Here is a 15915-nt window from a genome sequence, read left to right on the forward strand (position 1 = left end):
GCCGAAGTTCTAATCAGAACTTTAACTGGAATTTTTAATTCCAATAAAACAATACACAGCCACTGGGTTCCTATATCTCAAAGATGTCTTGAGTATATTGTTTAATCCTTAGTTTCCTCTCCTTCAGCAGTTTTGGACAAGGAGAGAGAAAAAAACATAAGCGATAACAATAAGATGTGTGTGGGTTTGGGTGTGTGTTGACTAAAAATGATAGGCAGTTGTCAAAGAATGGTTGCTGTTAGAAGGAGCATTAGGATGTTTTACATGGTATATTGAGTAAGGATAATGGAATACCAGATTTCTATCCCATCAAGCATCTCTCCTCCCAAAGAAACACTTGAATTGTCAGCTGGATTTGGATCCCTGTTATGAAATGAACTGTGCCCCCCTAAATTCATATGGTGAATCCCTAATGCCCAGTGTGACTACACTTGGAGACAGAGAATTCAAGGAGCTAATGAAGGCTAAATAAGGTCAGAAGGGTGGGGTTCCAATCCAATGACTGGTGTCCTAAAAAAAAGGGAGAAATGTCAGGGATGAACTGGTCATGTGCAGGCCAAGGAGAGAGACCTCAGGAGAAACCAAACCTGCCTACACACCTTCATCTTGAATTTCCAGACTCTAGAAAGGTGAGAAAATTTCTGTTAAGTCCCCAGTCTGTGGTATTTTGTGATGGCCCGACTAGCAGACTAATATGATAACCCTCCAAATCTAGAGAATTTTGGCCAATTGAAAAGTACCATGTCTTAAGCAAATGTCTAAGATATCTCTTCCTCTCCAAGACTCCCCTCAACCCCTGCCTAACTCTTTATTTTCCAGCTAGCTGCATGAAAGAAAGAGACTGAAGCTAATGGCAGAGTTTTCTGAATGAGCTGCATGAGGCAAAAGGAAGCAGGGAGAGGGAGAGGAAGAGCCACATATACATATGTGATCTTTTAACCCAGAGCAGATCCTCATCAGCAAGGTGCCAATCTTCACACTTCTTTGGGTCAGTGGAGAGAGCTGAGTAGGCATTTAGACTATGAAAAGAAGTTTACTTTGAAACAGAGTTATTCTTTAAAAAGTTAATTATTGTATGTGTCATATGCTCCAGGTACAAGTACAAAAAATCGAGGTAATTTTAAGAATAGCAGTGCCATGCTACTATTTGAGTTTCTGATGTTAATTTTCAGTTCTTTTTCTTTCTCATTTTCAAACTGTGATGTCACACAATGTTGCTAGCAAATGTAAATTTAGTAAAAGAGCTCTGAATTTACTATTCCCCTTCAAATTTACTGTTTCAGGTTTGCTGTAGGCTGGTAATTAAGGCCAGAGTTTGCTAGAATTGCGTGTTAAGTTAGGAAAATAAGTCAGGAGTGAACGCCTGAGATACGTCTTCTATATCAACAGCTATTCTAGTTGTTCAGAGGCCTTTATTGTTTTCCTTCTTGGTTCTTGGCTTTGTTCCAGATAACTAGAGTTAGTAAACAATCTTCAATTCTTTGGAGATATTTACTTTTCAATTGGGTCTTTCCTGGCTAGAGCTTAGGTTAGGGTTAGCCAAACTCCATTAGTGTCAATCAATATTTCCCTCAATTATGTGCATTTTCCTTTTCTCTTCTCAACTGCTCTTTGTTCCTTCCTATCTCTTCCATTCCTCTGCTAGTACTCTTTTTGTGATGATGAAAAAGTCTGTCATTTTTAGAACTAGCCAACTGGACATGGCTTAGACAATCGTCATTCTAGTTACACCCAAAGTGTCACAGTCAGGGGCCAAATGCATGTGGTTTTCTCTCCATCAGACCCGCTCACCGGTCTAATGAAGTTGCCCTTGGTCTCATCAATGTCACAGGACTTCGGCATCGCTTGCTTGATCTTGAGGCAGAAGGAGCACATTGTGGTCATTGGGAGCTTGACAAAGGCAGTGGTTCAGCTTGTTCCTCCTGAGAGAGCTCTTCCAGGCTGTCTTCACCGTCACAGTAAACTGGGCTAGTAGAAGGCTGGCATACAGTTCTGGTGCCTTACAACACAGCCTTCTTCGCCTTTCAAGGATTTTGCTCTGATTTGGGTTTTAGGAGGGATAGGAACCCTTCTTTGTCTTCACTGCAATCTTTATAAAACTTCTATCTGTATCTTTGACAGTTTACTGGCCTATTAATATGAAGTGTAGGTGTGGTTTTACCCTGAAGGTGACATGCAGTTCCAAGAGACTGCTAGGTCCTTGTCTAGACTATCTCATAAGTGCCATTTATTGAGGGATTATGTATATATATATTTTATCTAAGTTAACAGGATCCTACAGATTAAACTTTCAGCTTTTTAAATTCTAGGATCATCATGTCATTTCCTTTTTAGCTTTTAGACATCTCATTGGGATGTCAAGTATTTTGTAAAATTATTGCTAGCAGCACTATAACAATTTAAGCTAACTTCTTAAGGTCTTCCTATGAAATCGTAGCACAGAAAGAGACCTGAATATAATTAAATGAATATATATTAGATGATTTATAACTTCAACAGTAAAATAATTATTCAGTATTTCTTTATAAACTTGATAACTTGCAGCCAATTATTCATTGCAAAGTAATAGAAGGAAATATTCTACAAATGATAGCCCGTGTCAGTTTCCCAAAGTTTTGTCTTCACATAGGTAGATTATAAGATTCTTATAAGAAGATTATAAGTCTTATAATTTCTTATGAACTAGTACCAATTTCACATTACTTGAATCTCTCCTAAGATCCTGCACAGCTTTGGGTATAAGCTGGTGCTCAGTAAAAGTAATTGTTGGAGATATGAAGTTAAATAATTTCAGAAAGAAGATATTAAACTTAAAAGTAGCCTAAATTTGAAAAGATGGCCAATCTCATTAGAAATCATGGAAATTAAAATTAAAACTAGATACAACTTCACAACCATAAGGTTGGCAAAAATTTTAAAACATGGTAATATAAAGTGTTGGCAAGAATGTGGAGCAACAGTAAATCTCATACAGTGTTGGCTTAAGTAAAAATCAGTACAACTACCCTGGAGAGCAATTTGACATTATCTAGTAAAGTTGAGGCTATGCGTGCCCTTCAATCCAGGAATTCTACTTGAAGACAGACATCCCTCTATACATCTCAAAAAGATATACACAATAATGGTCATTCATTATCTTTATAGTAAAAACAAATAGTTAACTAGAAAAACAAAATAAAATACATAGAACAATAAAATCCACTAACAGGAAAATAAATCTATGTAGTATATTAAGGAGAAAATGGATAAACCATGCATGGCATATTCATACAATGGGATCTAACAACAGCAATAAAAAATAAATGAACAGGGCCAGGCACGGTGGCTCATGCCTGTAATCCCAGCACTTTGGGAGGCTGAGGCAGGTGGATCACCTGAAGTCAGGAGTTCAAGACCAGCCTGGCCAACATGGTGAAACCCTGTCTCTACTAAAAATACAAAAATTTAGCTGTGCTTGGTGGCGGGCGCCTGTAATCCCAGCTACTTGGGAGGCTAAGGCAGGAGAATCACCTGAACCCAGGAGGTGGAGGTTGCAGTGAGCAGAGATCACACCATTGCACTCCAGTCTGGGCAACAAGAGTGAAACTGTGTCCAAAAAAAGAAAGGAGAGAGAGAGAGAAACAGAAGGAAAGAAAGAAAGAAGGAAGGAGGGAGGGAGGGAGGAAGGAAGGAAGGAAGGAAGGAAGGAAGGAAAGGAGAGACTATATAGTTAGCACGAATAAACTATAAGACAATGTTAAATGAAAAAATCTGATTACAGAAAGATAGGAAATTTTAAAATAACCAATATACTGTATTTTAAGTACAATCATATGTAAAAAACTTTTTAAAAATTTGAGTGGGAATAAGAAAAACCAAATTCAGAATAGTAGTTATTTCTAGGTAGGAAAGACAAGACTGGAACCAAGAAATGACACGTGGGTCTTCAACTATAGCTGTGATGTTTTATTTCTTTAAAAACAAGATTAGAACAAAACATTTTAGTGCAATAAATAAATATCATGAGAAAGCAACTTTTTTAAAATGGGAAAGACATTTTGAAGTCCCCATCCAAAAATTAAAAATAGACTAGTTTATTATATTAACAGACTGCCAAGCTTAGAAAAACATGAAAATATGATGCTTAAAATAACTAAATAAGAAAATACGACTGCGACTTTTAAAGCAGCCAGATAGTTAGTCTAAACTTCATAGGTGACTTAAAGACTCTAAGCCTCCTTCATTTCCCTCAAGAGAAAATTCTTCCACATTGACTTCAGTATATCTTAAGCAGCTTCTTGAGAACATAGAAACGGATGCTTTGCGGCTATTAAAAACCAAGCAATTAGGATAGAGGTTTTCGGAGTTAGAGGCAGAATACAGGCATTAAAACAAAAACATCAGAAACAAAAAGTGTCAACAAACAAATCAACAAACGACTACCAAAACCAAAACAAATAAAAATGAAAGTGGTTATTTATAAATAATCCTTGGTTATGAGTGCTTGATTTTATGGAGGTTAAGTGGATTTAACACTGTTAGGGGAATAGGAAAGGTTTCCCTGAAGAAATGACTCTAGGCTGAAATGGGAGGAATGAGTAAGGACTAATTAAGGGAAGAGGGGAGATAAGCCTTACCCAGAAGGTGGGAGAAAGTTGCAAAGGCCTGGTAACTGGAATAGAGTATGAATAGGAGCAGATGAAAATCACTATAGCTGCAGGAGTCGGGGAAGAGGAGAGGGAAGAGAAGCTATGGCAAGTTCATGGTCCATGAGGTGGAAAAGGAAGGTAGGACCTTTATACCATGTTAATGAATTTGATTTTTGGACTACAAACAATAAAATGCCATCTGAAAGTTTAAACAAAGGGATAGCATATTCACAGATGTATTTTGCATCCTTGACGACTTTTAAACTCTATGTATTACATTTTAAACTCTCCCTCTCTCTCTCTCTCTCTCTGTGTGTGTGTGTGTGTGTGTGTGTGTGTATGTATGTAAAGTGAATGCAGTTGGAAGCTACAAGAAGATAACAGTGACTTTGTCTAAGCTGGTCATGATGGAGAAAGATAAAAGCAGACATTTTCAAAAGAGATACAAGAAATAAAATCAGCAAGACTGAAAACTCCCAAGTCACAATCATAGATTGACTGGGAAAATGAATAAGCATTAGGTAATGTTTCAGGTAATTCTCAAGACATTCAGAGTGATTACTGAATCTAACCTTACAAAGAGATATTTCTCCCCGAAGATTATGTATGGCTGTGAAATTCTAGGTTGTTGAGCTTACTAAACTCAAAATATGAAAGACTGGAAGTTTTAATTTGAGGGATATTAGCAAATAGATTTTTGACATACTCTTTGGATATGCTTACTCTGGAAGATATTTTTCATATTTGGATGCACATCTGTATGTTAAAAATGCCCAATTATATGTCATTGAGCCCTTTCTCCAGTAATTAAAGAGGGCTAACAAGGTTTAGAAAAGTCAGATTTTTGGTCACTAAACTGCACAGTTTGTTTTTCTCAGCAAATCTGATGATCACATCCTCAACATTTAAACTGTTGATATTTTAGCCAGATATTAATATTATTGGTATCACCTTTAAAACACTTGTTTAAATACCTTTCCCTCAAAATCCTCATATTTCAGTGTGGAAAGTATACTTCCCACCAATTCTTCATATGATTTTATGTTAAACTCTGTTTTCAGTATTTTGTCCAAAACCAAATCAAAATTAAAAGCATTTTGCTGACCACTAATTTCATGGAGAGTGAAACAGTGGGTAACTGGCTATTAGGCATAATCTTATTTATTCACATGGCAGAATTATTCCTTGCAGAATATCCCCACCTTTAACCCTCAAAAAAGCTCTAGGGGTATTTCATCATTATTGATTAAAAGATAACTTGTGCAGTCTACATACCATTTCACAAAATAATAATTCTCTTATCACTTATGTTTTTGTTGGCCCACGTAAGAACTGGCCAAATTTTTCCTTCAAATGATCCACACATGTGACAAGAACTGTATGAAAGAAGTACTCAGCAAATAAGTGGTTTTGTTCAGCTATAAAGTGAAATATGCTATATAGCATGTATATGTGAGAGTAGCTAATATTTCAATATATGTCCAATAGTGACATTTGTTAAGGAGTATTTCCAAAGAGCTTCTTGTGCTCTCTCCTTGATAAAAATATTTGTCAATAATTTTGTGATTGGTTTTGCAAGTTTGGTTTCTGATAATTTGCTAAAACATATTGAATTCTGAATATTGCTCCCATGGTTCTGTTCTCCTCTCTACCTTTAGTTACCAAATTCTTCAACATGACAAAAGATTATTTTGCAGATATTCTGGAAAACTTAATTAGCTTACCAGAGAGGTCTCTGGGCTTTATTCAAAAACTCACAAAAGTTTAAATGGCTTAGGCCACCATTTGACAACATTTTATATAACAGGTAACATACCAGACATGAGTGGTAAATTGATTATTCATTTAATAAAGCCTAATTTTCAGAATTCAGTAATTTAAATGTTTTACCCTTTTCCTGTTTGTGTAAAATCACTGTCCTAGCAAAGCGATTCACATTCTATAAAACTTTAATGCAGTAGTCATCTATTATATAATGACATAATTCTGAGTTGTAGTAAGCCTTGTTTTTATTTTCATTACAGATTTTACTACTTAGGAAATCACTTCTGAACCACTTAGCCACTTTTGTGAATTTGGAACATACTATAACACAGTAAAACAATAGAAAATGTAAATTAATAAGTAATACACAGAAGATACAAAAACGTTAGCAGAGATAAACTGCACCCTGGTGACTGTAAGCTGAGACAGACTGACACAAACTTTGTCATCTTTGCATAAATTGATGTGTCCAAGTTTCAAACCTAGTGATATCTCTGAGAAAATGATCTTAAAACATTTCAAATTTATGAACTATGAAAAATATTATTTTATTGTCTTGCTTTTCCTTCAACATTAGTAGGCTGCTTAAAAGAACCCCAGGAGGCAGGGTGCAGTGGCTCACGCCTGTAATCCCAACACTTTGGGAGGCCGAGGTGGGTAGATCACAAGGTCAGGAGATCGAGACCAGCCTGGCCAACATGGTGATCCCTCGTCTCTACTAAAAATACAAAAAAAAAAAAAAAAAAATTAGCCAGGCATGGTGCATGCGCCTGTAGTCCCATCTACTCAGGAGGCTGAGGCAGGAGAATCGCTTCAGCCTGTGAGGTGGAGGTTGCAGTGAGCCAAGATCGCACCACTGCACTCCAGCCTGGGTGACAGGCAAGACTCTGTCTCAATAAAAAAAAAAAAAAAAAAAAAAAAAAAGAACCCCAGGAATCACTAGTATGGTTCCTGGGTTCACGGACCCTCTTCTAAAATACATTATTATATGAGGTAGAACTAATGCTTTGAAGAGGAAGAACTAAAAATGGCATCTACCTAAAATACTTTTTAACTATGAAAACTCATTAAATTGGATTCCATTAATTCAAAATATGTAATACAAATAATATGAGCATATTATGGGAACAATATTGAAGCCAAAGATACTTAACAATTCCAAAAACCAAACAAGTTTAAGAACTTTGTATTTTGGCAGTATTAAGCAGTTGGTGTATCAACTTTAGATTCTTTTATCTATCATTGATGTTTGCAAAGGCAGGCAATAATTCCTATAAATATCTGATACACAGAAGAGGATAAAGGAGAGGGATCAGCTTAAATTCAGATCAAACCAAACACTTCTAGAAGTGAGATTACAATGAATCCTTATTTCATATAAATGTGCGGTAATTACCTGCCTTTTAATGAGTATACCTAAGACATGGAAGCAAATTTTACTGTCTTTTTCAATGCTAGGGAAAAATGGATTGTTTTACATTCCATTACTTTTTAAGTATGACTGACTGGGAGATGCTACTGCCTAAATGGGAAAGGTCAAATGCTGAATGTTCTAAACACATGAGAATTAATGAAGACTTGATCTGCTTTTTCTTCAGAACTTCTAAAAGAAAGCAAATCTATGAACATACATGTAAATCACTCAAAAAACAATCACACACACACAGTATAGTGGCTACATTTAGTGAGTCTTCATCTTTATTTTTATTTTCATGGGTTAAAGAAAACAAAATTGTATCATTTTTTATATGCCTATTTGGAAAAGCAATACTTTATCAACAAGATTAGTAGATTTTATGACAGAAATTACTTATCATCAACAAGTACACGTTTTAGTTATTCAGATAAAGAAAGCAACATTCAGTTTCATGTTCACATGTTTCAATAAGTACAACTTTGTTTATACAACCTTGGGAAAGACAGAGTAGGAGTCGCATTGCTGTGTATTCCAGCTAGCACAACAGGCCTGAGTAGTTCTAGATGCCACTTAAAAATCACTCAATTTGCCAGAGTAACCCACAACTAAATCCAGGAAAAGTAGAAAAGCTAGGTGGGCCATGGACACGGACACTGTGTACAATTACCCAGTTTGTGCATTTTAAGTGGGTTCCCAGCACAGGGGTAGGCAAAGATATGTCCTACTGTGGTTCCAGCCCAGTAAAAAACAGCATCTTTGCGTAGTTAATTGGTCCAAGAAGGATGTCTTTTTGTCACTTACACAAAGGCATCATGGTTAGCAAAAAGACTGGTGCTAGAAGAAGAGACTTTCTCCAAGAAGAGACCCATAATACGTTATCTCACATTCACAGAAAAAGAAGAACCCAGCGAAGTTTTCATGTTCTTACTGGGCAGAAATATCAGTGTTATGAAAAGTTATACTGGTTGTCAAATTTTCAAAAGAATCTCTGATAAGTACAAAAGCAGAGGTCTAAGAAGAAATCTGGGACTGAGCCAAATGAGAAGAAAGTTTGAATATCACAAACCTAAATTTTTAATCTAATGCTATAATCATAGCAGATGTAAGCACAGCATACTAACAATTTCTTATTAGATTCTTTCTGTTTTAGGAATTCAAAGTCATTTGTGTTAAAATTACATATGTGACAATGGTCCCATTATATTCTAATAAAAGTCACGATGTGTATTTTCTCACTCTATACAAATCTATCACATATGGCATAAATGTTAAAACATTTGCTTCATTTTTAAAGTACTAAAATGTGCATCTGAGAAATTTTTCCCATTTAAGTAATTAATGAAGTAACGTGAAACAGTTTTGGTTTGCTAAGGCAATCCCCTTCCTAACTGCTTTCTTTTCTCTCTATGTTGTTTCATATTTTCAATCCTTTAAAGAAACATTCTTATTTTGTACTGTGAGTTATCTGAAAGACTAGTAGTTCTTGTGGAAGAAGGAAGAAGAGCAAATGAAGCAATAAAAGGAAACTCATCTGTGAACAATATTAACTTCTAACTAGATTTTTAATTAAGAAGGTTACCAGCAAGGTCTCTGGACTTTATCTGAAAACTCACAAAAGTTTAAATGGCTTAGGCCACCACCGTTTGTCATTTTATATAACAGCTAAGACATCAGATACTATCAGTAAATGGATTATTCATTTAATATAAGTCTAATTTTCAGAGGTCAATTCTGAATACTTGAAAATACTTCAAAATATTTGAATATTTCAAATCCTGAATACTTCAAAATGTATGATACAAGATTTTATTCTATTGAATAGAAGAGATAAATTTCTTTCATATAGTACACGTATTTAAGTAGTAGATAGTTTTCAAGCAACTACTTGGTAAGTCATAAACATTACATTTTATATCATGTCTTTTCTTCATATATTGATGAAATGTAGAATTGTACCTAATAGAAAATTTAGAATGACTGATTTTACAGAACATCACATATTAATGATAAACTCACATTCTAATTACTTATTAAATTAATTAAATTTACCTTTTGTAGACTGGTAGGATTTAGCTGAGTTTTGTCTATTATTTTCACAGCAACCTAAAAAAGAAGAATCATTAAACTTTATTTGAAAAATGCATATTTTAATGAATAAAACTTACAAAAAATCCAACTTTTGTTTCATTCCTAACTAGATATAATTTAGCTCTTTTTAGGTGTTCACATAATCAGATAGTAACATTTTGATAATTTGGCAGCTCAGATCTTTTGATCCTGAGCCAATGAAATGAAAGCTTTGTTATTTCTTCTAAGTTTCCTTCTTTAAAGTAAAAATCATCCTGTATCTTAACCTTTTACTCATGATCTTGATAAGCAACAATTATAGGGGGAAGTGGCTTGTGAACTTGCAGTAAGTTAAATATTATGTGAATAAAACCATTATGTTGGTAGACAGATTGGATATCTAAGTTTACTTAGAGCAAACTGACAAAATGGACTTGAATATCTAAGGCTCTGCCCAGTATTCCCTGTCTCTGAATGGCTCCTGGGGTCAGAATAGACAGAAGGAACCAAATTCAATGGGAAACGACAATAATATTATACATAGAGCAAAGTGAAAATTTATTAAAAATATTTTCATTGAGGTTTTGTTTTTTTTGAGACAGGATCTCACTCTGTTGCTGAGGCTGAAGTGCAGTGGTGCTATCACAGTTCACTGCAGCCTTGACCTCCCAGGCTCAAGTGATCCTCACCTCAAGCTCCCAAGTAGCTACAGTTGCATACCACCATGCCCAGCTAATTTTTGTATTTTTTGTAGAGCTGGGGTTTTGCCATGTTGCCTAGGCTGGTCTTGAACTCCTGGCCTCAAGCAATTATGCCCACTTCAGCCTCCCAAGGTGCTGGGATTGCAGGCATGAGCCACTGCATTGGGTCTGATTGAGATTTTTTTTTATAATGTCCTAATCAGATCTAGTAAATGTTATATAATACAAAATGTTACACGTTTATTCAAATAAAGTCTTTAACCCTAGCATACAGGTATATATACACAATATACATATGTGCAAATATATAAATTCTTACTATATAAATACATGTAACTTAAAACACATGAGATTTTAGAAATCCAATTATCTTATTACCTGAGAAAACCACCCATATAGAAGTACTTGTTCAATGTAGTCTCTAAACAGATACAAATTAGCAGGTGACTTTCTACATATTTATACCTAACTTATATCAAGCAGCAAGGACTTTTGTTCCTGAGGGCTGGGCAGCAATGGCAATCAGAAAGGTTCACAGAAATCATATAATGAAAGTCAGAATCTGAGGAAAGCTCATCTGCAGCACACCTGATTTATGAGATGCTAATATACAGGAATGATCCTTTTCTAAATATTAAAAGGTCAACTTTTATGCCATGATAAACCTCTGTCTACTAATGTTCTGTTCACACATACCCCAGTGTTTACCATATTGAAACTGTCATTTTACTCCCAAACATGGGCTATAGGGAAGCTTTAACAAGACTCCAGAGAGGTCCAGACAGATATTAAAAGGCATTGTGCAAACTTACCTCTCTACCAGTTAGAACGTGTCTTGCCAATTTGACTTTGGCAAAATTTCCCTTCCCTATTGTTTTTTGTAAACGGTAATTTCCAATGTGAGGCTGTTCATCTGTTGCTGACGTAATGGAGTTTCTACACCGGGGGATGTTCTGTCTGCTACTTGACTTGGTAGGCTGGATGTGTGGTTCAGTATATCCATCCACAGATGTATGCTAAGAAAAAGTTTACAAGATTTCATTGTTAATTAAATTATATTATAAAAGGACAAGTAAAAAGAGTACAAATAATTATTATTACCAATTCTTCAATAAAAACATATTGCACTACATCCTTTTAAAGTTTGAGCATTCTATTTATAATTTCTTCTGGACTTCAGCTCCCTTTACCAGGTAGAGTATAATTGTTTAAAATGAAATATTCAGGCCAGGCATGGTGGCTCATGCCTGTAATCCCAGCACTTAAGGAGGCCAAGGCAGGCAGATCACTTGAGGTCAGGAGTTCATGACCAGCCTGGCCAAAACAGTGAAACCCCATCTCTACTAAAAACACAAAAACTAGCCGGTTGTGGTGGCACATGCCTGTAATCCCAGCTACTCAGGAGGCTGAGGGAGGAGAATCGCTTGAACCTGGGAGGCGGAAGTTGCAGTGAGCCAAGATCACTTCAGCCTGGGTGACAGAGTGGGACTCCATCTCAAAAAAATAAAATAAAGTGAAATATTCTACATGGCTTTAGGGACATGCTTTTAATTTAAAATTGTAAATAAATATACAGCCAGAAGCCTCACAAACCATTATTCCTATAAAGGTGTTATCGCTTTAGGTTGTGATGACAGTATAGATCAGGGCTGCTTCATTAAAAAGGCAGAACGTCTTTATTGCCAAGACAACCTCATGGGTGTAAATCTCTTTCTCAAAACTAGCCCAGCCATTTGTCATGTTCTTGCTTCCATTTTCTGGGCATATAACTCAAAGAACTGACCAATCAGCAGCCTGCCTCAAGTATACCTCTAATTCATTTCTGCCCAACCCCCTCACCTAGTTTATCATGTCCAAGTGAAAGCTATCGATAGTCCTGCCCAGGTCCATAATCTATCCATTGCATCAGTGCTGTTCTGGAGGCAAAGATGTCACTTTGTCTCATGGTCTCACGCTAACCTACAATTGCAATGGAGAGCTGATCCTGTTCACCTATGGACTCAGCACCTAAATTCCCAGGTCAAGCTGCCTAACCAGCTCTGTTTCACTAGCTGTGATTGTTCCTGCTCTTGTCTAGCTTTGTCTGCACTTTGACATACATAAAATTTCTAGCAGTTTTTGTGAAAATGTTGAATCACACATAATAAACACAACATCTTTCTCTGGCTTCTTAAAAAATTGCTGAAGAAGAGTAAAACAAAATAACAAAGGAAAGGATATCTTTTGTTTGCAAAATAACTAATGCAGAGTTATATTGCCCCACCTATACAAGCAACAGCTTCCTAAAGAATTTTGATCTAAAGGCAACATTAAAGAGGAATCCATTTACCAATCTCATGCAAAGCATGATTCAAAGTCATTTTTCTATTTGTTACTACTTTTTGTTTTATTTTATGATAATTTTTAAAAACTCAGCTCAGGATTAAGGGTTTTTGCTGGGTCTTATATACACATCTGCAGCCTCTGGCCTCATTCTGTGTTAGATGCGCTTTGGTGTATTCTCGCCACAACTTGTACTTCCACGTATCACAGCACGCTTTCCATTGTGCTATCATTATACATTTACTCGTCTGTCTCCCACCACCCTATTATAAACAATTTTAGGGCACAGATGTTTTCTTTTCATCTTTATATACTCAGCACCTTACAGGCTGCCAGACACACAGGAAGGATTCAATAAAGCAATAGTTTTCACAGTGTTATCCCTGGACCAGCACCATCAGAATCATCTGAGAACTTGTTCAAAATGCAAATTCTCTGGTCTTATTCCAGACCTACTGAATATGAAACTCTGGGGGTAGGGTCCAGCAATCTGTGTTTCAACAAGTTCTCCAGGTGATTCTGATGCATGCCAACATTTGAGAACTGCAATGAAAATAATGTAAGGAGTAAAATATAAAGTTATTCACTGGCTCTTGGAGACTCTTCTATTATCTGGGTAGAAACAAGAGATTTTAATTATAGTACTTAATTTCTAAGAGTTAACAGACTGCCATTATATTTCCTACAACTAGTACTTCTCTACCTGAACTTGTTCTGCAGGGAATGCTGACTTCTCCAGCCTTCAAGATGTATCTTTTTTTTTTTTTTTCCCTGAGACAGGGTCTTGCTCTGTCACCCAGGCTGGAGTGCAGGGGCACGATCACTGCTCACTGCAGCCTCAAGTGATCCTCCCACTTCAGCCTCTTGAGTAGCTGGGACTACAAGTGTGCACTGCTGCCCCTGGCTACTTTTTTAACTGTTTTTTTTTTTTGTTTTGTTTTGTTTTGTTTGTAGAGATGGAGTCTCATCATGTTGGCCAGGCTGTTCTCAAACTCCTGGGCTCAAGCAATCCTCCCACCTCAGCCTCCCAAAGTGCTGAGATATAGGCATAAGCCACTACATCTGGCCATTCATCTTTCAAGATTTAATATGAGTATCTCCTCCACACAGCTTTCTATGTCTTTTCACAGAGATGATTATTCCTCTTTTCTGTTGCTATCTATATACCCAATACATACTTCAACTATTAGAACTCTCACACCATCTTCTAAGTACTTGTCCATGGTCTGTGTTTACCGTTGACTTAAAGCTCCTAAAGCCCCATAACTTAATATAGTGTTAGGCACAAATAAGGCATTAGACACATACTAACTAAATTGAAGGGATTTAGTAACCTCATACTCCTGATACCCTTATAGAATGTCTTCTGAGGAATAAGTCCATGCTGTCCAGATCTTTGACGCATATAAAAGCAATATACATTAAAATACTTGAGATGTAACTCAGCTCCTAATGCTGGTTGTAGGCTGTATATTAATACTATACCACATTTTGATGGACCGTATTATTAATCCCAAATTTTTACACCCTTTGCCATGTAACTTTTCCAGGACCCTCCCACTGAGGGTGGGGGCATACTTTCCCACTCTTTGGGTTCAGTCACGTGATTTTGTTTTTTTTTTTTAGCCAATAAAATGAGTTAGAAATGATGGTATGCGAGTCCCGAGCTAGACTTCAAGAGGCCTTGTTGTGTCTCAACTTGCTGTCTGCCATCACCATGAGAAGGACTTATCCACGCTGACAGCAGGACGATGAGAAATACATGGAGCAGAGTCACTCCCAGTTAAGCCAAGATTTAATCAACTGATCCCCAGCTGACTCTGACTCATGAGAAATCATAAATGGTTCTTGGTTTAAGCCACTTAGGTTGGGATGATTTAGGTTGGGATGATTTGTTACACGGCAATGTCAGTAGATACACAATGCTATCATTATTTTAAAATTAAAAAGTAAACATAAGAGAAAAGGGAAAAACTTATGAACAATTAGAAGATTCTTATCAGACATGTTTACATTTTAGCAGAGTCTGAAAAGAAAGGATGAGGGAGGGAGGGAGGGAGGAAGGAAGGAAAGAAGGAAGGAAGGAGGGAAGGAAGGAAAGAAGGAAGGAAGGAGGGAAGGAAGGAAAGAAGGAAGGAAGGAAGGAGGGAAGGAGAGAAGGAGGAGGGAAGGAGGAAAGGAGAGAAAGAGGAGGGAAGGAGTGAGGGAAGGAGGGAGAAAGGACAGAAGGAAGGAAGAAGGAAGGAAAGACAGGAAGGGGAGAAGGAGGAGGGAAGGAAGAAAGGAGGTGCGAAGGAGGGAAGGAGGGAAGGAGGGAAGGAAGAGGGAAGGGGGGAAAGGGGGGAGGGAGGGAGAGGGAGGGAGGGAGAGAAGAAAAAAAAAAGGAGCTATATACGGTCAATTCCCTAAGGAGAAACCCTTGATTGTAAGCTATATGGGAGCAGAATCCTTGATTATTTTGCATCCCCATCACTAAGTATGGTGTAACACAGAGATCGACAAACGATTCTGAAGAAATAATACCCATGGGCCTATAGGCTGTAGTTGGCCAATCCTTGGTGTAACATGTCACATTTTGGGATACAGGTTTAAATTGTTCTCAATGATTTTTTTAAAAGATCTCCTAGCTCTCAACATTAAACATGATCGTTTATACACAATACATTTATATGTCTTAAATAAAAAATCAGAATATACAGCATATATTTTATATTATATATATTATACATTCTGAATATATTATATATTCTGATTATAAGATACTTACCAAAACAAATATTTTCAAAAATTACATCTTTCCTTAGGATTGCTACAGCATCACTTAGGAGACAACCTTTCCTTGGAAGGACTCTTTGAAGTACAGTTTGGGATAGCTGATCTCACTTTCCTGATCAATAGCTTAATTCTCAAATAGAAAATGTGGCAAGAATATCAATTCAGCTCATGCTAGATTAAACAGTGAATTTAATTTAGAACTACCTCAATCCTAAGGCTGTTAGATAGAAGAAATTATGTT

The 15915-nt window shown here is 36.5% G+C and overlaps 1 protein-coding gene across 13 annotated transcripts in view; it reads right to left on the reverse strand.

Annotated features, from left to right (window-relative positions):
• MARK1 (microtubule affinity regulating kinase 1) overlaps window positions 1-15915 on the reverse strand; it is a 135120-nt gene that overhangs the window by 71482 nt on the left and 47723 nt on the right. For 11 of the 13 annotated variants that reach the window (XR_008493971.2, XR_010127697.1, XM_054449931.2 and 8 more), the window contains 2 exons: window positions 11390-11593; window positions 9859-9912 (listed from right to left, as the gene is read on the reverse strand). Coding sequence is in view for 9 of the 13 variants with exons in the window: in XM_054449931.2 (XP_054305906.1) it covers window positions 9859-9912; window positions 11390-11593 (258 nt within the window). In the remaining 4 variants the exon portion in view is untranslated. Of the gene's footprint in view, window positions 1-9858; window positions 9913-11389; window positions 11594-15915 lie in introns of those variants that run through there. The other 2 variants (XM_054449935.2, XM_063671930.1) reach the window with 2 other exon arrangements.

The sequence above is a fragment of the Pongo pygmaeus genome, chromosome 1 (genome assembly GCF_028885625.2).
Source record: "Pongo pygmaeus isolate AG05252 chromosome 1, NHGRI_mPonPyg2-v2.0_pri, whole genome shotgun sequence".
Classification (NCBI taxonomy): Eukaryota; Metazoa; Chordata; class Mammalia; order Primates; family Hominidae; genus Pongo; species Pongo pygmaeus.